This window comes from Lissotriton helveticus, chromosome 1_2 (assembly GCF_964261635.1).
Source record: "Lissotriton helveticus chromosome 1_2, aLisHel1.1, whole genome shotgun sequence".
In the NCBI taxonomy this organism is placed as follows: domain Eukaryota; kingdom Metazoa; phylum Chordata; class Amphibia; order Caudata; family Salamandridae; genus Lissotriton; species Lissotriton helveticus.
Genome location: NC_136058.1, coordinates 62,076,569 through 62,100,845, shown reverse-complemented (window position 1 = coordinate 62,100,845; position 24,277 = coordinate 62,076,569). Strand labels below are relative to the sequence as shown.

General features: G+C 43.0%; 1 protein-coding gene across 1 annotated transcript in view; it reads left to right on the top strand.

Annotated features, from left to right (window-relative positions):
* LRRC7 (leucine rich repeat containing 7) overlaps positions 1 to 24,277 on the top strand; it is a 2,053,453-nt gene that overhangs the window by 1,423,265 nt on the left and 605,911 nt on the right. Inside the window, exon 13 of the mRNA XM_078668793.1 lies at positions 17,709 to 17,838. Within this exon, the coding sequence (XP_078524919.1) occupies positions 17,709 to 17,838 (130 nt within the window). The remainder of the gene's footprint in view (positions 1 to 17,708; positions 17,839 to 24,277) is intronic.

The window sequence follows — 24,277 nt, the reverse complement described above, 5'->3', positions numbered from 1 at the left end:
ATATAGTAGGAGACTTAAATATTCACTTTGACCTTATCACTGACAAGAAGATAAATACTCTACTGGCTGATTTAGCTGCATTCCAACTCAGCCAGCTAGTCAGTGGCCCCACACATAGTGGAGGGCACCTTCTTGACCCCATTTTCTCCAATCTGACTGACACTACAGTAAAAACTCCTGTCCCCATGTCCTGGACAGACCACCGGTTGGTGAGCATGGCAATTCCCATCGGGGAAACATCCAATATCAATGATGTACAGCGAGTGCTCAAGAGACCTTAGAGGAAGCTTTGCCTCGAATACCTGCATTCTCTCCTTATAGCCGAACCCCACATAGCCAGTGCTGACCCGAATTTGGGGTATCAGGGCTTCTGTAGCTGGATCAATCAGGCTCTGGATGCCCTCATACCGGCTAGATGGATTAGGGCACGCTCACGGGAATCCAGCCCATGGTACAATGAAGAGCTCTCCTCTCTTAAGAAAGAGTGTAAAACCGCCGAGCGTAAATGGAGGAAAGAATAAGACCCCGTAGTTAAAGGCATTTACGTCCAGACACAAAAAAAATACCATCGTAATATCTGTAGAACTCGAGCCGCATACTATGCAGAGGAGATTAGCAGTAGTCAGAATACCTCCAAAACCATCTTCAAAATATTAAAAGAACTCAGTACTAAAAAATTGGTTCCAAAGTCTAACCCTTCGCCCACGCTATGCGAGAATTTAGCATCTTTCTTCATGGATAAAATTCAGAAGATCTATAACTCTTTCCCTACATTACCGCACATCAAAGTATTAGACGCCATGGCCACTCCCCTCCCAAGCTCACAGATATACCCGCGCTTAGTCAAGAGGACTTTCGCAAACTCTGCAATAAAATCAACTCCGGTTCGCCTGCAGATCCCCTAAAACCAGCACAATTCAGAGCAGCAGACTGGACAGTACTGGGCCCTCTCTGGGATATTATTATTATTAACTCATCCTTCTCCACTGCCAAGATACCCTCCAGGTGGAAACAGGCATGGGTCTCTCCTGTTATAAAAAAACCTACGCTAGACCCCACTCTGCCTGAAAATGTTAGACCTATATCACTGCTTCCTTGGCCAGCAAAAGTGGCAGAGTCCCATGTCAATACCATCTTGACAAAATTTCTTATGGCCAATTCTATTCTGGACAGGTCTCAACATGGCTTCCGTGCTGGCCACAGCACCGAAACAGCCCTCCTGAGTGTGACGGCGCATCTCCGGGCCATATTAGATTCTGGCGAGACGGCAGCACTGATTTTGTTAGATCTCAGTGCTGCTTTCGACACGGTTTCACACGAGGTGCTGCTGTTCAGGCTAGAGGAGGCAGGAATATCGGGACAAGCCCTTAACTGGCTTAAAGCATTCCTCTCTGGGAGATCTTTTAGGGTGTCCATCCCCCCATTCCTCTCTAAAGAGCGCTCCATCAGACAAGGAGTTCCCCAGGGTTCAGCACTCAGCCCTACCCTATTTAACCTATATGTCCGACCACTGGCGGAGGTAGCCAGGAGAAGGGGGCTGTCGTTGGTATCCTATGCTGACGACAGCTAGCTAGTGGTGACATTAAGGGATGCAGGTGGGCTGAGTGCACAGAACTTCAAACAGAGTCTCACCGACATAACCAGTTGGATGACATCTAACTTCCTCCAGCTTAACGCTGGTAAGACAGAGGTACTGGTGGTGGGAAAAGAGGCAGCAGCCTGGGGCGACAAATGGTGGCCGGAGTCACTCGGCAAACTGCCCGAACCAAAAAGTCTTGTGAAAAATCTTGGAGTCTGGGTGGATTCCGCCCTTAACTTCACCCATCAGACAAAAAAGGTTGCTGCCACGTGCTTCGGGATCTTACGGAACCTTAAGCCGATCCTTAAGTTCTTTGACCCTCAGACGCGCCAACTCGTAGTGCAGGCAGCTATCCTCTCCCGGCTCGACTACGCTGAGAAAGCAAGACTGCAACGAGTTCAGAATGCAGCAGTAAGAGCTTTAAATGGCCTTCCTCGTCATCAATCAGTGGCAAGTACGCTAACCAAACTCCATTGGCTTCCGGTAGAGAAGAGGATACACTTCAAAACCCTATGTCTTGCATTTCAAATCCTGAAAACCGCTTCTCCACCAATGTTGAGTCAGCTATTAACACCGTATACACCTCGGCGCACTCTGCGCTCGGAAAGACAGAACCTTGCAGTCATCCCCCGTGTCAAGCTGTCACGGATGGGCGGCCGATCCTACCGGTATTTGGCAGCCAAGCTTTGGAATGCCTTACCTCCCCAGATCCGCGGTCTGAATGACCTTCTGCTTTTTAGGAAAGCTATAAAAACCCACCTCTTCTGCTAAAAAATGTCTATGTTATATAAGTTGTAACCAACATCCGCAGCAACCCTCTCTTTGCATTGGTGTAAGCGCCGGGACGCCCCTTTGCTGGGGCAGCCGAGCGCTATAGAAATATATATAACATAACATAACATATACCATTAATTGGAGTTCCAAAGGCTGTCAGCTGAGTTCTTCTGGGTTTTGGCTGCAGACGGCAGAGGCCATTTTGGAGAGATAAGTGCACAGCTATGGTGAGGAAGGAGACCTCAAGGAGATACGCATGCTTAACTGTTGGCATTTTAGTGTGTGTGGAGCAGCGTGTGTGACACAGCAATATGCACACCATAGAGTAGCATTTTTGTGCATTGTAAGCTATTTGGCTAATCGGTGATACGCACACCTAGAAGGAGCAGTTTGGGAATTTGTATTGTGTATTCACACTGGTAATGCACACACCATATGGATCTTACAAAGGTGAAAAACTATGCTTAATCAAGAGTGGTAGTATTACACCACATTGTTGTGACTTTATAGCATTCAGCATTGTATGACAGTATACCCATGAGGGTTATTAATTGGTAATATTCAATAATGTATTGTTCTGTTGTGAAGGCTGCTGTATTATACACTGAATCTTGATTTGGAGAATAGGTGCGGTGCAATTGTGGAAATTGTTGTTTTACCACTCATTTTCTGTGTGATTTAGAGTAAGATCTGGTATAGTTTTAGCCATGTGTGCAACGAAGACATTACATTTTCACCCCACTAATACCATTTTTGCCAGAACAAAGGGAACTTCACATTAATTGCATGGGCACAGGAGGGGCAGCCTGGGGTGGACGCGGGTTGGGGTGGGTTAGGGGAATACAAGTAAATAAATAAAAAAAGACTTACCCGCACTAATGCTGCCTCGCTGCTCCTCTCCAGCTCTTGTCCAACCTCCAGGCAGTCCATGGACGTCAGCAGAGGCTCCCCATCCAATCAGACACTGCTCTTATGCTAGCATGAGATAAGCGCCTGGATTGGCCTGAGCAGGCTGGCTTAACACTGATTCAGGCACCGGGAGCCTGTGGCTTTTCTCTAACCCGGCTGTGCAACACAGCTGGGTTGGAGAAATAAAAGTATGCATGTCTGTTTGGCTGGCCTAAGACGGCCGGACAATATGACATGTGCACTTTTCAGTCAGTCAGTCACTTCTCCAGTCCTCTGCTGCCAATCGGCAACAGAGGACATGCCCCCTTTTTTTGCTGGCTTTGGCAGGCTGATGGTTGCAGCCCTCCATAGTGAAAAATAAAATGGCAATCAAACCGTTTCATTGCCATTTTATTTTTCAGATTTTCAGCAATTCCCCCGCCCTAATGAAGAAAATTCTGCTGATGAAATGGCAAGAGTGGAAGGATTATTTTTCAAATTATATGTCCACTTTAATAATGAAATACTAACTGAAACTAAAAAAGGTATTTTATTGCACTTATTGGATCCAGAAGGCTTCAGGCAGGATAACCAGATGGAAAACAAACAGAGAGGTGCAGATGAGAATAATATATATGTAATCGTATTGGATGATTAAGAAAAGTATTATTCACCTACTATTTGCATAGCAAGCAATTGATAGATATAAGTTTTTTCATCGTAAACAGGAGTAAAAGGAAACAATAGATGACTATGTATCAGCACTTCAGAAGTTGGCGATTCTGTGCAGATTTGGTCAGATACAGGAGGAGTTGTCAAGGGACCAAATCATCATGCATACTAATAACAAAAGACTTCAGCTGCGGCTCTGGGCAAGTGGGTATGCTACCTTAAAAGATGTAGTGGCAGTGGTGAGGAAAGTGGAGATATCCAATAGGTGTGCTAAGGCAGCGCTTGAGGATACTAAAGAGAGCAAAGAAACATGTTCAATGACTGGGAAAAGATGTGTAAGAGCAGTAAAAAAGCAAGCTGCAGGTAAGAAAGGCGAGTTTCCCAGAAGGAGACAGCATCTGATGGGGATCAATCTGGTGGGAATGATTGTATTCTAACTGTTAACATTAGCTTTTGGATGTGGACACAGATTCCAGAAACAACCTAAGTGTGAGGTGGAAGTGGCAGTCATTCCTGTAATTGTGGTAGCAGACTCGGGATTGCCTTTCACAATCATTAACCAGGCTATGTGGAAAAGTACATTCTAGAGATATATTGGAAAAGATTTAACATATTCTGATATTCAGCCAGAGAATTTCACAGGAGAAGCCATACCTATGGTTGGATTAAAGATGTGTCATTCAAATTTAAGGGCGTCCAGCAAAGGATAATCTGTATGTGGTGGAATATCGTCTATGTGTATTGGAGTGGAGACCAAAGGAGTTTGGACATAATTTTGGACCCCAACAGCATGGAGCAGGATTTGCTGTTGGAGGACAAGGACAGTGTTTGTAAAAGGGTGTGCACAGACTTTCCAGAGATGCTTTCTGGGAAAGTTGGTACATTTAAAGGGTTCAAGCATCAGATCGTTCTTAAAGAAAATTCAGTAACTATGAGTTATAGGATGAGACCAGTGCCTTTAGTGATCTGAGAAGAAATGTAAAGGGAGCTTTGGAGATTGGAGGATGCGGGCATCATTGAATGCATAGAATCCTCGGAGTGGAGGTCTCTGATGGTGGTTGCCAGAAAATCCAATTGCAAGATTCGTCTTTGCATTGACCTTAAGGGGGTTAACAAGAAAATTCAAACTAACAAATACCCTTTGCCTAAAATTCATGAATTGTTGTAAAAAACGAAGAATATGAAGCGTTTTTTGACGGTGGATCTCGCATCTGCAAACCACTAGGCACCATTATATGAGAAAAGCAGGAAGATCACTGAATTTGTAACTTCTTATGGAAGTTTCCAATTCATCAGGATGCCTTTTCAGAAACTTATGGGTGAAGTTTTAAAAGGAATAGTGGGGATCCTGTATTTTCAAGATGATGTTTTAATAATGTGAAAAAATCAACAGGAGCACAATGAACAGTTGTGTGTAATGGAAAATTGAGAAGCATATGTTTAATAGCAGAATATGTGACATGTAAACTTGCAAAAGAGCAAGTGACATATTTAGGACATGTCATCGGTGGGAAAGGTATTTCGCCAAAAATGAGTTCATGTTAGCGATAAAAAAGCATCTGCACCAACGAATAAGGATGCCACGCTCATTTTTGGTTCTTGTGGAGTACTACTCCAAGTTTGTCTGAATATTGCAGAAAGAACTCATACATTGAGGCAACTGTTGAAAAAGAGAAATACATTTGTATGGGATGAGGAATGCACCAGCTCATGGTTTTGATCAAGTATGATTAATTCAAATTATCACAATAACATTACAGCACATAACAGATATTTTCAGTGCATCGCATTAAAAAGAAAGCAAATCAATATGATAAACCTTCCATAGTGCAATATCCAAACTGTTCCAAGAGTTAGTGCAAATGCATTTCAATAAAAGTGCAATGTACAGTACAGCCAACCCAATGGCCAGTCTTTCGAAGCAATGAATGCACTTATTGCATTTTAATTTCAGAGTAAAATGACGTACAAATCGAACAGTACTATCATTTCCTTTTTGCAGCATGTTCATAAAAACGATAAATATGACTTTCAAGAAAGTGGAGTTATCAAACTTGCATGCAAGTCTTTAATGTAAACAGGAATGTCAATTATTAAAAAAAAAATGAAGTCTACCAGAGATTGAAACCTCTTTGGTGTATATCAATCTCTTCATAAAATATAATTTGATCTAAATGTTTATCATCTTGATAATTGGGTTTTATAAATGTATATTTTTATTTGTATATCAGGCATATATTACTGGTCTATTAACTCTAATTAAGCAACACATGCAAATATTGACCTGGGTCCTGGAAAGAGACAAGTATGCCCTCACCTACGAGTGCCCAATAACCCTGGGCAAAGCAGTACTCTACGCTTGCGTAGTTTGCAAAGTTTGCGCTACTTCGCACTACGCGAATTGCTCGTAGCACAGTGCAAATACGCGTAGCGTAGCTTAGTGCAGCAGTCATTTTTTGCTTGCTTGTGATCCTCAACGTCAACTTGGCGACCGCGAGCAAGCAAAATGACATCCTGGCGAGACTTTTTCCTCGTTCGCGATCATCAACAACAAGTTGCCATCGCTTATGCTTGCGAACGCTCGCGATGAGAAACTACCAGTCCACGTTGAGAAAGCCGCCGTTCGAGTAAAAATCTACTCGAGCTGCAGTAAAAGACAGCTCGCACTGTGCAAGATGCCATTTTTCAATGATTGCACAGTGCGGACAAGCATCCGGCACTGCGTAATCATCACGAACAGCGCACTATGTAGTTCGCGTAGTGCTACGCATAGCGCAAAGTGCACTTCGCGTAGCTACGCGTAGCGCTACTTCTTGAACTACGCCCAGGCTTAGTGCCCAATAGTAAGGGTACCAATAATTCTGAGTGCCAAGAAAATCTGGCCTAGTGCAAGTTGGACTCTGAGGGTCCAGAAAGAGACAGTGAATTACTGGGGGAATCAGCAATTTGAGGTGTAATGTTCTTTATTTTAATCCAGATATTCATCCAGAGATTGTGTGCTGTTGAAAGCAGCTAACATCTCTGTCTAAAAGTAAACAGATCTAGAGTGTTCCCATGGATTTCAATATTCTGATGAGGCTGATTATTAGTGTTACTGGCCCCACTGGAATTATGCAGCACATACTATCCCTACTTGGAATTATGAAATATGTGGTGTTCCTACGCCCAGGCTTAGTGCCCAATAGTAAGGGTACCAATAATTCTGAGTGCCAAGAAAATCTGGCCTAGTGCAAGTTGGACTCTGAGGGTCCAGAAAGAGACAGTGAATTACTGGGGGAATCAGCAATTTGAGGTGTAATGTTCTTTATTTTAATCCAGATATTCATCCAGAGATTGTGTGCTGTTGAAAGCAGCTAACATCTCTGTCTAAAAGTAAACAGATCTAGAGTGTTCCCATGGATTTCAATATTCTGATGAGGCTGATTATTAGTGTTACTGGCCCCACTGGAATTATGCAGCACATACTATCCCTACTTGGAATTATGAAATATGTGGTGTTCCTGGAGATGGGTTTATTTTCACACTGAGATTTTGGCTGACGAAATACCTGTCTGAAAATCTAGGGGAAAATTAATAATTACTGGGAAATCTGACTCATAATTACCAGTTCCTGGGAAATTCCTCGTTTCTAAGTGGACCCTCAGAGTCAACCTCAAAATGTCCCAGATATTCCCCTCCTTCGGAGTTACTAATTTCAGAGGTAAATCTGGACCATTTGCCAGGCCACTCATAATGAGGGCTTAGATTGCCAACACCCTTTGCTACAAATGTTCACTTTACTCAAGGTCCAATTTAGGGAATGACAAGTGAGACAGCAAAAACCAGGATGTTGTGCATGCCTTACCTCTGAAAGATGAAACTGGAACTGGTATACAATGCAATCAGCAGCTATCATCAAGCCATTCTTGGTGCATTGCAATTTCCAATGCACTATGGTATAAAAATCACAAAATTGCTGGATAAAGACAGTCTTTCCAGAAGGCAGAATGCCAAATCCTGCACTTCAGTGTTAAACTTCTTGACAGGAAAATAATTGACATATCTGTAGACAACTGCACATCACCCATTACTCATGTGTCCTCATTTCAAAGTGGTTAGTATTAGAGACTAACTCAAATAAAGAAAGTGGGAATCCACCTTGGATATTATATTGGAGGTGTATGGGAAACTGGTAAAGTTAAAGCTGAGTCCAATTGCGTCACAATATTAATAGCAGCACCTTCCAAATTGCCTGAGAGGTATTCACAAAATATCGATAGGACCATTAGACTTCGAATGATATCCAGATGTAATAGTACATGCAATTTTCAGTCCATAAACAATATCTTGCAACAAGCTTGGAAAATACTATGAGCAAAATGAGAAAATCATTTGTGAGGTATACAATAAAATAAGACAATGTCAGAAATAAAAACTCATGCCACAGCAAAGGGCAGAGAAAGAACAATAATAAAATATTTAATTATGATCTGTCATTGTCTTCGTACTGTACCCAAGGGCTTTAAAAGCCCAATGACCACATACTGGACAAGTGACAAGTTAGATTGTACATCAGACTGCACTACTGGCCCTGAAAAGGAGCAACACATTAAATACAAATGGGTAAAAAGTTCATCCACGACCAGCAAACAAAGGGACATAACACCAATGACACCTCTCTGAAGTTCCATTTTAGGAACAAAATAGACCCTGGCCTCAAAACAAGGATGCTAAGGTAAGATAGATGAAGAGAACATAGGGACAGATTTACAAGCCCTTATCGCCACAGGAACTACACTTTTAATGACTTTCCTGCGGCGATATGGGCTTCGTCTTATTTATAAGTCAACGTTATGCCACTTAGTGTGCCTTAACACTGCCTTGTAAATAAGGCCCCCTTTCACACTATACTTAGCGTGAAAGGGATGGACAATGGATGTTGTGGTGGGCGTTCCACCACAAAACCCATTCATTTTGACTCTGGATGATCTTTACAAGGGTGCTGTAAATATGAGGCAGCACCAAAATGAAGACCAGGGAAAACCTGGTGTTACCGAGCAGTGGTTCTGCCACAAAATATAACAATACAAAATGTACATAACCAGTAATACATGTACAACATAGCTAGTTAGCACAGCGTCGTGTCATCAGTGGAAAACAACTAACAAGACCTATGATCTATCCTCTTAGCTGTGATGGTCTGGTTGGGCAACAAGGCTTGTCATATGTACGTCAACCCCTTAAAAAACGTGTGAGTTTGAAAAGCAGCACCATGGGGTCTTCATCAGGAGTAAAGAGCAATAATTGTGTATCGCCTTTATAAAAGAAAAGTCGATATACTTTAAAATTCAGTGTGTGAAAAAAATGTGTTATAAAAAAAGGGGTTGATTAGTATGGACATGGGTGAAAGCATAGATTTCATGCTCAACTTCTCAAGATTGTCTCAAGGAATTGCCAAAATGATTAGCCACATTGTCAGTACACTGTGACCTGCACATGAAATATGTGTATGTAGATGAAAAGAATCTTGTCTAACCAGTGGATTTAAATATACCACAACTCATGTCTCGTACCTGTATGTTCAGGTACAGGTGTTTATTTGCAGTAGGCAGCCATATTATGGCCGAACCTGGTAGGGATTGAAATAATATTGGCAATTGTATAGAGTTGGGAAGTAGAAAAATTAATAAAGTCCTCCTATCAAGAAAAAATGAAAAAATGATATAAATAAACACATATAAAGGTGTTCCATACGTGCACCATTACATAATATCCATGAAGAGACAATGTACTCTACCTTAAGTAGTTCTTTATCTCAAAAACCGATTAGCAGGTACTGGAAACCGACCCTTTTGACTGTTCTTGGTATATCCTATGTAAGGGGCACAGCATGCTCTCTTAAACCTATGAGGTAAACATTTAATCCATTTGAAAATTAAATACTTTTAAAGGCACCAATAGGGAATCATAAATGTGATCATGGAACAAGGAGTACATTAATCTATATTAACGTACTCAAATAAATTAATGGGCATTTCATGTAAAAGCGTCCCGGGTTTTTTCTTACCTACCACGCTGGCACAGGTTCTACTCCCTGTTCCGTTAATGAAAACACAAAGCCACGAAGGAACTAGCAATTCTGGAATAAGTGGGCTACAGTGAAGAAGAGCGTACTGGAAAGGAATGACCACAGTGAGGGGCACAGAACCATTATTCTCAAAGGCAAAAACTAGAGGGGGGTTTGAAGCAATAAGCGTGCTTTTAATCCCTGGTTATTAATTGCCCAGCTTTAATGATGGTATGGCTAACTGGAAAGCACCATATGACAAAAAACCATCATATTGTGAACACTCGTAGCATGCACTCATATCCTCATTATAGAAATAATCAAAAATGCCCAGGAATGGTTGATGACCCGAACACATTTTTCAAACACCTTGTGCATGTGTTGAGATGGAAAACAATGCCCTATATGGCTGTAGAAGGTGGGCACCACTGCCTCAAGTCCCCCATGGCAACCTGTAGTATTTATGATGCCCACCTCAGCAAACATGATGATCAAGCCTATGCATTGAGGCCCTACTGGAATGAGACCCAGAGTAGGGCTCTGTAGTCAGCATTGGACATCCTGTGCACCTTTCTTTTAGACAGTGTGACTACTGTCATCTTACCAGGCTGTATTGTTGGAACTGCCCAATTTACCAGGGCATTCCTAATTAGAAGGTACCCCCTTCAGAAGAAAGATCAGACATATCTCTCACTTATCCCTATGAGGAGTTAGGCTCATTCAGATTCAGGGTGTTCGGAGTCAGACTACCCTGCTGGAGAAAGTCTTATCTACAGAGAGTTACATCTATACCTGAAACGTAAACATGGGCACCTGGGCACACACAGATTCAGCACATGAAATATATGTATCAGGATGATGGTAATTATTATATTAATCTGAGCAGTCATTAAATGCAAGTTTTTTACATCACATATCCCTCCTTCCTTTAAAAGATAAGCTTAATCATTACCTAAGTAGAGCCCAACTTTGTGAGAGTGAACCACTAAAGTCACTAAATAAACCTAAGCTCCACCCCCTGGTAGCTATGGCACAAAGCATATAGGCAATGTGTAAAGTATTTATGCACTGCTAAATCAATTACAAAGTCAAAATGCTAAATAATAAAAATCCCAAAATTAATGGGGAAATAGAGTAAGTTTTAATAAACAAAATGACAACAAAGGACAAAAATCCATTGAGGAGAAATGAGATATGGATTTTTAAAGCATTAAATAGAAAGAGCGCCAGGAAGCACAAAATGCAAATGGCAGTAAATGCTCGTGTCAGAACAGGACCTAGGCGAAATTTAACGCTGACCACAATGGACCGCAGGTTAGATACCCTAACCAAATTCATCCTTGTCAAATATTATACCATTTGATTTTAGTTGATTAAGGGCCATATGTAGGAGGCCCAATATGGCCGAAATTACCGAATTTCGGCCGTTACCAACCGGTACTGGGCATTTGGAATGTAGGTGGCATGATTGTAGGATTCGGTATTTTACCGAATCGGTAACTTAAGGAATCAGTAAATTACCGAATTCTTAACATACCGATTCGGTAAATTACCGAATCTTTAATGTGGGAATCACTCAAGTGAGTGCTTTTCACATTTAAGGATTCGTTATTTACCAATAATGAAAACCGTTAAAAAAGCAATGTTGTGCTTCTTTAACAGTGCCATGTGGCAGACATGTATGTGTGCCACATGTGCACCCATGCACTATTCAGGGGTGCAACAGGGTGTCAATGTGACACCCTGACACCCTTGTAAGTCTACCCCCTATTACCGATTCGGTATTTACCGAATCGGTAATTCTCATTCATTCCTATGGGCCTCCAGGCCCATAGGAATGAATGGGGAATACCGAATCGGTAAATACCGAATCGGTATTTACTGAATTTTACCGATTCTGTAAAATTTACAGAACCATTAGCTACATTCCATGTACCGATTCTAAAATACCGAATAGGTAACATTTGGTATTTTAGAACCAGTAAATATTTACCTACATCTGGTCCTAAGTCCCAATTCACCAGAGGGGCACACTTTAAAGCCCCCAGGGACCTCAGGTGAGACACAGGTTGACAACGTCCAGTTCAGACCCAGTTGCTGCTGGTTTGCTGGGCAGTTGCAGAAAGGCCTCCTAATCTTGTTGCATCTCAGTTGCTTGACCAGGAGATCAGCCTTACGACCCTTGGAGTCCACGTCTTTTTGCTAAGTACAAAAGGGAGAGCAAGTCCAGCCTTTGAGGCTCTTCTCAGGTCTCAGACAGTAGGTGTAGTCCTCCTCTGATGTTCCCGCGGAACAGGAGTGCTCTGAAGTGGATGCCTGGAGGTGGTAAAATCACAGCTGAGTTTTCAGCAACCAGACAGAGGCTTTACCCAGTGTTTTGGTATTCTGTTTCCTCTTTTAAAGTTAGTCCTAAATGTTAAATATAAACCCCCGGCAGACCTGTCAAGCAGGATGTGACATTCAAGCAGGATTTATCTCTCTAATGTCAAAGAGAATGCTCACAGCCCCACCCTCGTGGTTACTCTAAGCCTGTTTTGTGGTATCTATCCCAACCACTGGCATTGGTGCCTGGCTGACTTGAAGAACAAAAGGACATGCAAATCTAGGAGTGAGCTACAACTGCATGTGACGGGGAGGCTCCTTTGAATTGCACCAAGGATCGGATGACAGCCTGTCAAGGGGAGGACAACACCTCCGCACACTAAAAGCCAATTGTCCCTGCCTTGGGAGCAGTTTATACCTAGCCACAGGGGACACATCAAACTCCTAGGTGGCAGCTGAGTACTTACAGCTAGGCCTCCAGAGGCTTTAAGCAGGCAAAAGGTAACTTTTCCAAAGTACCTTTTTCTATAATAATTAGACAAAATTCAACTTTACCTCTAAACTGGATCTAACTATTAAAAAGAGTCCTTTAAATATTTGCCTAGCTGTTACCAATCCAAAATTAGAATTATAAGGTGTTGAAATGTGATCCAGCATTCACTATGGAAGCAGCCAGCCTTGCTACTGTGAAAAATAGTTTTTATGCTTTCCACAATAAGGACATATGAAATATTAAACTTCTATATTTCCTACTTTTAAATACCATGCATATTTATATTTAAAGGGAAGGTTTAGGCCTGTCAACAGGTTTGTTTTGACCGGTTGAATTGGCAGTTTAAAACTTTAGTCAGGCAAAGTGAAAGGCCAGGAGACATGCTTTACTCTGTCACTGTCAGTACACTTTGGTCCGTATACTCAGTAGTTAAAGGTACATTAAATGAGCCAATTAGGTGTATACCAATAGCATCATATTTAAAGGGGAGCACAAGCACTTTGCTACTAGTTAGCAGGTTCTATTACCAGCAAAAATAGGGTTCAGCTAAACGCCTTTCCAGACTGACTCCTTGTTTTCCCTCACTTCTCCCTGGGAAATCCCAGCGAACTCCTCCAAGAGAACCATGAAACTTTAGCGCAAGAGAACCTGGCAAAGATGTCTCTCTCGAGGGTCATACATACCACTCTCACTGTGAACTGTTTCTTTTCAGAGTAATGAAACTCCCTAAGCAATTGGATGCTTCTGAAATGGTTTCTGCAAAGAATTGCATTTTGCGTGATTTATAGTAAAATACTTCTTTTGAAAAGACTAAGCCAGTATTTGTGGCTTGATGAATCCAAGAATTCTAACCCCATACTACCTCTCCGAGTTAGCCTTTGACTGCTCAACCCCGCTAACTTGAGTGCGAAGTGCGAATGGGGCATATGTAGTAATCAGTTTTATGTCCAACAGATGACATAAGCTCCTGGACAACAGTGGTAAAGGGCTCTGGCAAATATAATCAGTGCCCGGTAATACCTGACTGCCCAGGGACTCCTGAAAAAGTTCCCTTAGCATCTCTCCTTCACCAAGCAATCTGTAACAGTGTATCCATCTAAAACCAGGTACGGCTGTACAAACGGCTCACAAATGTCCTCAGTAGCTTATCCTCTAATAGAAAGAGAGCAAGTTGAATAAGCTTCACACTGTATCAGTTCTACCTTGCACAAGAGAAACATCAGTAGTCATGTATTTCCCTAACCCACATAAGAAATCGGTAGACATTGGTGATGGTGAACCATAACATCACGATCTTTATATGAGGCTGGAGTTCCCCACATGTGTGAAGCCAAAGAGTCAGGACGGAGGCCATCATTGCCTACTGTAACAGTACAGATAAGGGTATGCATTCTGTAATACCTTGCAGAATGGAAATTTTGATGTATTTCACCTTCTTGTGAAATTCCCACCCCTCACTGTTGTTTTGGTACAGGTCTTATTTGCTTTTCCCTTTGTAAGCATAACTAAGCGGAAAATGTCTGTACTAGGCGTCCTTTCCAGGAACAGATTTTAGATTGAGATAGCCTGGTTCCATAAAGAAAATACTACTACTTTCTCTAATTGATCATTTAGAAAGTATGCCTCTTGTCATGAGATTACATGTACACCATAAGTAAATTCTAAATAGAAAGAATACCTACACGGTCCTATTCTTGTTCAGATATTCGTTCCGAGTTCTAAACTCTTCTCACCAACACTAACTTAACCTTAGGCTCCTCTTCCTTGCTACCTTGATAGTCTTGGGCAGAATAGGTGTACTTTGCCCAGTTTGCAGAGTCATTGTAGGATGGACTCCAAGATACCATTGGCACCGGGTGTTCAGGTTGTTTGCCATTTCCTGGCAGTTAGGCATGAACCCACTGCTGATCGGAGTCATAGCACCTTTGCCATTTGAAAATCCATTCTCTCAGGTTGGAATAGAGTTTCCATTATCAGATGGATTTCTGTAAAGGGCATGCTTTACTTTATTTCCAGACCACATTTTGAGAACTGCTTCTTACATGCAGGTCACCGGGTACAACCTCCAAGAGTCTCATCTGGTGGCATCCTTTGGGTGTTCGCCAGAAACTGGTTCTGAAAACCAAGGAACTTGACCTCTTCGAGGACAAGGACTCCATCACCATAACTCAAAGGCAGCCACTACCTGGTGGAAGAAGACCAAAGAATATCAACTCACCAGCGAAGACAGAGGCAGGAGCGTACAGCCACCGGCTCTCATGCCAGCATCGGGTCCTGTTGGCCAGGCTGAGAGCAGGCAGGGCAGTGCAGGCGTCGGCTCTTCACACTCACTTCCGCAAAATGACAGTGATCTTCCAAGTGTGAGTGGTGCATCCCTCCCAATAACAAAAGGAAAATCAAAGACAGGCTGAGGGTACATAAACAAAGTAGCTGGGGCTGCTATTAAAACATTCACCTCTCTCAGCCTGGAGTGCCCTATAATGCTCTGCGGGTTTATTTCGAATAGAGGCGTGTCCATTGTGGAGCCCCATGATGGCTCGGGTACCACCAATGTGTCTTGCAAGTGGTGTGTGGGCTGCATGAGTTATTGCAGCCCCCTTTGTCTAACTTCTTAAATGTAACCCTATGCCTCCCAAGTTTTAGGAAACCTGTACAGGGGAGATATGTTCAATTATTTCTTAAACATTCCTAATGCTAGAATTTTGAAGCCGTTCAACATGGCTTTCAACTTATAATGGTGATTTTCACATGTGGTAATTGGTCTTTTTTCGAGAACAGTTGGAACACTGCGGTCTTAACCAAGCGTGTTCTGACTACGTAAGCCCAACCATGTGTGCCTTAACCACGCATATGCCTAAACCACGCATATGCATGGTTAAGGCTGTGCGCGGTCTAGCTGCTGACTAGGCGGAAGACGGTGAAGACAGATGCAGGAAGACACTGCAGTGAGGTAAGTTGGGCGGGCGAGGGGTGTTGGGGTAGGTTTGAGGGCAGCGAAGGAATTGGAGTAGTTTAAGGGACAGCGCGGGGGTGGGTGGGAGTGTCAGGTTAGTGTAAGTAAAGGGGCAAATTCTTAGGGCAGAGGGAGGGGTAGTATTTTGTGCTGGGGTGGGGTAGGGGTAGTTGGGGTAGGGTTCAGGACAGTGGAAGGGGTTGGGATAGTTTAAAGGACAGCACAGGGAGGGGGTAGTGTAAGTACATGGGCAGGGTTTTAGACCTTAGGGCAGTGGGAGGGAATGGGAAGTCGTGGTAGTTTTATGGGCTGGGTTGTGGTAGATTTCAGGGCAGTGGAAGGAGTTGGGGTAGTTTAAGGGATAGCACAGGGTTGGAGGGGTGGTGTTTTAGGTCTTAGTGCAGAGGGAGGGGAATGAGTCAGCGCTGGGTGGGGGGTTGGGGTAGTGTTAGTAAAGGGGCAGGGTTTTAGGAACAGCCCAGGTGCAATCGGGGGTGTCAGGGTAGTGGTGACCTTAGCCACACTTTGGGCCAGATGTAGGTAATTCCGATTTACCTACTCTTAAATACCGAATCATACCGATTCGGTATTTAAGAGTAGGTAAATTGGAAGTAGGAAGATGTAGGTAATTTTTATTTTACAATTACCTATTCTGTAAGATTCGGTATTTACCGAATCGGTAAATACCGAATCCTGGCAGGGGGAACAGGTTGTCACTTTGACACCCTGTAGCACCCCAATTGCAGGCTTGTGTGCCATGTGGCACACATACATGCCCTAAGGGCATGTCTGTGTGTCACATGGCATAGGTGTACATGCACATCTGTGCATGTACACTGGAATTCGGTATTTTACCACCCAATAGGATTGGGTGGTAAAATAAGAAATCCTAAGGGCCTGTGGCACTGCAAACTGTGCCACCTACATATGGATTAACAGAATCGGTATATTTACCGATTCGGAAAAATACCGAAGTGGTAAATTTACCGAATCGGTAAATATACCGATTCTGTAAATTCCAAGCCACCTACATGTCAAAAGCCAAATACCGGTCGGTAACGGCCGAAATCGGCCGTTACCGACCGGTATTTGGCTACCTACATCTGGCCCATACTCCTTTACTATTCATGCCTATTCCACGAAATTGTGTGGTGAAGGAATGCGTGGTTTAGGCGCATTCATGGTTTGGGCTGCGTGGTAGAGGCATGCTTGGTTTAACCATGCGTGCTTCTATCATACAACCGTCTTTTTTACCTGGTGCCTTCTGGACAAAGCTAACATGCTTACCTTATATATTGAAGTGGTGACCCCTTGATAAAGCCAACAGGCTTTCCTTATTTTATTGTTGAAATGACTCCTTGACAAAGACAAAAGGCCTTTCTATTTAAAATGATAACCCCCAATATATGTGATGTTCAAACTGGTAAAGGTGGGGAGTACTGTGATTGTGGGGGTAATGACCCATTAGGAGTCAAATATGATTCCAGAATGTCACCAAAGGATTTCTATGTGCCTGATATTTGTATTTGTAAATTCATATGCAGTGTATGTAATAAATGAACTTTTCCTTTTTTAAAGAAAATGCACTGACTGAACAATCATTTATTAAACATTTTTATTGGGTGCCAGCGAATGACAATTGCTAGTCCATACTACCTCCCCTGAATAGGCCTTGAACTGCTCTGCTTCGCTACCCTGAGAGAGTTAAATGCTATAATGGGATGCTGGGTTCCCAGTAATGGGAAATTGTGGACCTATCACTTACTCAGCCCTAACATCCTACACAACTAATATCCCAATTTCTTACATCACGCAATGGTATTACATTTTTCTTCTGTAGTAGAGCTGAGTGCTTTTTTAATTGGTGTGTGTTCCTAAGCGCATGATGTAATACCATTTAACCATCAGATATCAACTGTTTGGACCTGCATTCATTTCTTGCTTTTAATCTCTTAATTTTATGCTTTCCTTCAAATTACAGCTTATCCTTATTAGAAGAATTTGATTGTAGCTGCAATGAACTGGAGTCCCTCCCCGCCACCATTGGATACCTGCATAGCCTTCGAACATTTGCTGTTGATGAGAATTTCCTGACACAGTTGCCCAGAGAAGTAAGTGCAATTGTTCTCTCCCTTTCCGCAGGCAGATTGCTATTGTTATCTTATTTAGTGCAGGAAAAGAGTGGGCTTTGAGTATGGATGTGATTGTTTCTGTCACCAAAATTCTCAAAAGAATAAAGGTTCTCAGAAGAAATGAAAGATGTGTGATAGACAAAGGTGGTCAATATTAGAAAAAAAATAAAACGTCCTCATTATCGTGACATAATCCACCAGCCAGTAAGCTATCTCAGTGATGAATGCATCCACTATAGAGATCTGTCTGGATTCTGCATGCACAGGTTCCAGTCCTTGCATGTTCACTCACTCTTTCATCCTTCTGAGTTTGATAACATGAGCCCCACTTGATTTCGATAGTAAATGGCAGTTGTTAGTCCCTCATCACATTTTCCAGGGGCCTAACATTTTATGTTATCCAACTTTTGTTAAGACTATGGATATAGTTATGTCAAGCCACAAGTTTCCTTCTATTACTCACAATTTGGAAGCCCATATAAGGTCCCATCAAAAAATCTATTGTAAATCTGCACTTGTAGAGCTACTGTTGCTCATGGGTGTAGATTTATGATGTTATCCTATTCAGAAAACCCAGATGTAGGTTTGCTGGAAGGCTGCACTAGTCACTGCTTGAGTATTGTTGAGTGAGCTGTGTGTGTGTTTTTTTTAACTTGCTATTTTTGTAGTGCATAATCGCATATAGTGGACATTTATGCACTATTGACAGCCAGCCTGATGTGCACATGCTGATTTTTTTCTTTTCCTTTTCCAATTGGGCAAACATGTTTTCCTATGGAGAAACAGCTACTGCCTCTAAAAGGTTTGTAGGTGTTCCATTCCATTCCCCTTCACACTCTGAAAATGGAGTTACTCCATCCCATTACTGGAGTAAGTATCTGACTGCTTCCAGGGTGCGAAAAAAGAGATGCCCAAGTGAGGTGTCATAAAACTGTGGAAATGTTTTGAATATGCTACCTTAGAGGTGGCCAAGATTATAAACTCTTCTTTGGTGAGAGGGCATATTGTGATGATCCTTAAAAGTCTTTGCCTCTTAGTTGAGGTTTATCCATGGACCACATGCTGCTTTCCTGGTCTCTCTAGCTTCCACCATAGTCTGTGGGTACATCCATACACAGTGTTAGAGCATGAGCCAAAGATATTTCTCTAAGTTTATGGACTATTCACAGAAATGAAGACACATCCTTCTGAGAGGCATAAAGACACTAACACAAGTGTTGCTATAATTATCATATATTTTCCTTTCTATGCATTCTGCCTTTTAGAGTTATATGTGCTAATTTCAGTATATGTCTCAACTATAAAATGCACATTTATTTGTTGTTTTTATTCATTGCTACATGATCGTTCAGGGCCTGATTTAGAGTTTGACGGACAGGTTACTACGTCACAAATGTGACGAAAATCCCATCCACCGTATTACAAATGCCATGCATTGGTTATAATGCACTTGTACTATGGCGGACATGATATTCATCATGTTTGTGATGAAGCAATCTATTCACCGAACTTTAAATCAAGCCTTCAGTCTGCTTGAGTATGTTTTCAAGTTACTGCTGTATGGTTTTGAAATTTGTCTTTCTATTGGTCACTTTTAAACAAGGTGTTATTGACAATGTGATCTCAACTTCTCACATATTGCTTTCAAACAATGAGCAGGGTTTCACAGAATGTAAGTGAAAGGTTATTTTTAATCATTCTACAATGTTTAGTCAGAAATATATTAACTAGAAGAGAGAGTTATGAACTTCGTCCCAGGGAATCCAGACTGAGAGACTAAGCCCTAATACCTTTCTCTTTCTGAAGCCTGCAGGAATGGCTGTATACATGGTTATCCCCCATTATGATTTCAGTTTAAATCTTATGTTTTCAAATATGTTTTATGTTGCAGCACCAACCTATTCAAATAGGGTCAAGATTTTGTGGGCCCATTGCATAACACCTCTTAGTTAGGGGTTTTCCCAACACCGAAAGTGGGATAACTTCAATTGTACATGCACTAGCTGCATATCTCTCCTGGGTGAGTTTGATGCTGTAGATTCTAATATGGGAACCCTATAGTGACTTAGAAGTCCTGTAGGATATCAAGAACATCAATCATGGAATGGTTTGGTGGACAGCTACCCCATATAACTCAGAATATTAGACTAGGTCCCGTGAGTAATGAAGGGGCTCCCTGGACTGTTTTAGCGGGGTATACATCATATCCTGACACAGCAGTCTGAAAACTCCAGAAGTAAGACATCTTATTAAATCAAGTGGTAGTCATTAATTGGCAACTCAGACAATATGTTTTACAATCAACTGCTATGGGTGCATTCGCTCCCGGCTCTGCACAACGGTGCAAGTACAGGCAAGTAGTGATTTTGACTATTAATGCAATAATGGGCAGAGTGCCCACAAAGGAGATAGAGTTCCATTTTGTATCACTTAAAAACTAATCTGTTAGAAGCCGTCTATCATCACGCTAAACACAGACTGTTAACTATATGTATTCCACTTGGTATGTGTACTACCGTAGAGGACTTTACTACATGGGAAGCAATCTTTAACAGTATTTATACTACGGCACATGGCACGCCCTCATTAGCGATGTTGCGGAAAGTGTTAAAACAGATACAGAATGCACACAGAGCTGCCCCGGATATTACATTAATGAGTAATTTTGAGATATTGTCCTAGATAGCGTTGGGTGACCTTTGAGGAGTAGCTGAGTGCTGGCAGGGCACCAGTCGCTTGTAGTGGTTCCTGTTAAAGACGATGAACAGGAGTTTCCTAGAATTATTTCAGAATTTCACACTTCCATTAGCTGTGATACTTTAGGTTGTAGAGCTGTAAAACTATATCCCAAAACAAAAATTAGACTGAAGATTTTGGTTAGGAAAAAGATGCACTGGAGGCTATAAGAAAGCAGAAAGCAAAACAAACAAGCATTTGCAATTCAATAGATCTCGCAACAGCGAGATTTTGAGGTATTGGCATTGTAAATGACAATGCCTTTTATTTATCTGTTTAAAAAACCTGCAGTATTAAAAGGCATCGTCATTTACAAGACCAATAGGTCAAAGTTTCTAAAATGCGAGACCTATTGCATTGAAGCACCCCTGGACTCTGAGTGCAATAACCTCAGTTGGAGTAGCCTTGGTAACCGAATAGACCTCAGGGTATACTGTCATTAAGTCTAGACTAAAAAAAATGGTCTCCATGTAAAGGCCTTCATGGCTGTAGGACATGTAGCTCTGAATGTAGGTAGCAAGTGTAGGACTTGGACAATAACATGAGACAACACTTCATAATAATGGACACACTCTCACCACTTGAGAAATTATCTGCAAACAGGACGTTTTGCCAAGATCCCGTTTCAGGAATACCAATTGTTCTAAAAAAAAGTCTACTCTGAGGAGCATTATGTACTCTGTCTCGTACTTCCAAATCCCCACAACACAGATGCTTTCCTGGAAGTCTCTGTGCAGCACCTTGTGTCTCTATAAAGAAAGCAGCATTACTCTAGACAGGCCTGTGATGCCCATCGTGTGTACCTTTAAAGTTTAAACAGTGCCCTTTCTCTGGCAGTCTTTGGGCAGCAGCAGCACATGTCCCTGTAACAGTGTCACATTTCCCAAAGCCTTCAGTCTAGCACAAAAAGGATCCTTTTAAAGCAGAGGTATCTAGCCATGTTCTCGCTGGCAGAACGTATGTCTAGATTTCACAACTGTGTGCAATCGATCAAGTGCTTCAACAGAAATTCTATTTAACAGCTTGACACAGTCGATTGCTGTTCTGAAAGCCAAGTCTGACTGTAACCCCCTGAGTACCACTAGCGAGCCTGTGCTCTGAAAAGTGCTTCCTACCTTTACAGTGCAGCACATCACATGTTCTTTACACAGCACCACAGCTGGCTGTGCAGCACACACTGGGGGATATTCTCAAGAACGGGCGATAATTATCGCCAACCTAGGTTAACACAATTTTACATAATGCCGTCTAACGCCGGAAACCAACGCCGTGTTAACAGCGTATTCTCAACACACCAGCAACAGACAATAGTTTCCGCATAACGCATCAAATATCTGCGTTAAAATTACCGTGACGCTGATAAAAAAGGAAACTCAAACGTGAAAAAAGTTGCAATGGGCCCAACAGCGATAAAAACATCAGCAATAAGCAATGCCAGGCTTGCAATTCCCATGTCAGGTGGGAAAAATCACCATAAAAGCTGCAACAAAACCATCCCAAAAAAACCCAAACTACTGAGAAGCACCATGGAGGAAGCTGGAGCAACTACAGAGTCCAACGAGAACCCCACAACCCCCCCTTCCCCCGGAAGACCAGCCAGGGACCTCGGGGAAGGAGAAGGGCAAGGAGAAGAAGATGAGGAACCTGTTATTCAGGAAAACAAGATCCTGATTACGGAGGTGATAGAACACCACCAACAATTGCTCATCACCTCCACTGTGCCATTGGCAACTAAAAATGCAATATGGTAGTCAATCTTGGCCAAGGTGAATGCAGTCAGAGTGAAGAGAAAAAAAGTGGAAGACTGCAAGAAGCACTGGAATGATGTGAAGGGCAAAACCAAGCTGAAACTTGCTTATAACAGGAAAGCTGCAATGCAGACTGGAGGTGGGTGTCCAGCGCCACAGCAGGAGCTGGTTGAGATGGAGGAAATGGTGTATACAGTCATCAGTGGGGAGACGCTAGCAGGAATTGGGCTCAACATGACCAGACCCAACATCAACAGGGTGAGCAACGACCAGGGACTGGAGGGACGGGGAGATGGGCACAATGCCACACATTAACAATTACGTATAGCACAGTGCACACCCACAATGACTCTGTATCATGTCCCTGATCTCCTTGGCATACTGTAGCCCACATAGAAACAGCAAGTAGGCCCCCCTCGACAATGTGCCCAGAGGGGGCCATCCCCACACATCACTAATCCCAAAACAAACCCATGCACATGTGCTGAACCCAGCAAAGCTGCGGGTCCATGAGCCACACTGACAATGCAAGTGACACTGCATGACGATTGGCATGGCTGCAGTCCAATCATCATGACATGGTGCACACCACGACACTGAGGTGGCTGAGTGTGGACCACATCCGTAAAGGAGCAGGTCACACCCTGACACATCCACATGCCCAAACAACCCCTGAAATCAACAAGACATCTGCAGCCAAATCATGCCCAGGAGTCCCAACTCCCACCAAGAGCCCAATCTACCGAAGTCTGCAACATCTCAGTACTGTATGAGCACAGAAGTGAAAGGCACACCGCCTGAAAGGGATAAGGGCCAGCAAAATTAGAGCTGCAGGGGCGACTCTCCCACAAGGCAGCACACACACATAAGAATCAGAGGACATCTAAAATGACAACAATGTGGTACAAACTGCAACACTTTCACAACAGAACAGAGGACACAACTGCTGCTGCTTATGTGTAGAAACTGTTCAATCACATTGGGCATAGCAGGAAACTGTGAGATGATAATGTACAAGTACAACCTCACATCCCTAATGGTGTACAAATGTCCACTGTCCCACATCAAATAGGCATCTCCTCCCAAACAGTCACAATGTACATTGTCATGCAGTCTGTTTGTAAACTTGTCCAATGCGTGAACATACATGGAACACACTGTTAAACTGCATCTCCCCTTTACATTCAAGAGTGAGAATCAACACCTCCTGCAGAGCAGACCGTACATCTCTTCACTGATGATGAAGAGGACCTCCACACCATTGACACAGATGCCCTCCAGCAGCTAATGGACCCACAGCAACCCACCCCCAGGAGCAGGGCAGCCCAGCTGCATCGAGGAGATCCCACCCCCTGCACAGACCACACAGCAGGAAGCACCCACCACCACGGCTGTCTCCCAGGACCCCCACGACCAACAAATGACACTCCAACATCGTGTGTTAGAGGACCAGAAGGAGATGGGTGATCAGGTGCGGGTGGGGTTCAACCTCATGGCAGCCAAACTAGATGCCATACATGTGTGTCTAAGTCCCTTCAGGGCCCACATACAGTCCCTAACGGACACCCACAGTCCGCTCCATGCTCTTCAACAAGCCATACAAAAGGGGATGGCGGACATCACTGGAGTCATGACCCTGAGACAAGAACAAATGTCTAGTCAGAGTGGCTCCAGCGATGTCACCCGGGAGTTGGGACACATGCAGAGGATCATGGAGAACATGGAGTGGATGCAGGTGGAAAGAATGGCTGCCACGGCAGCACATCAGCGAGATGTAGCTGGGATCTTCCATGCTCTGCAGATTCTCATCAAAGCATTGCTGCCACAAGGCCTGGTGCAGATGAATGCTGCTGCTACTACTCCATCCACATCTCCGCCCCATGATGTGTCAGTGCCACACAGTGCGGCAGACATTCCACCTCTGGTCCCTGATG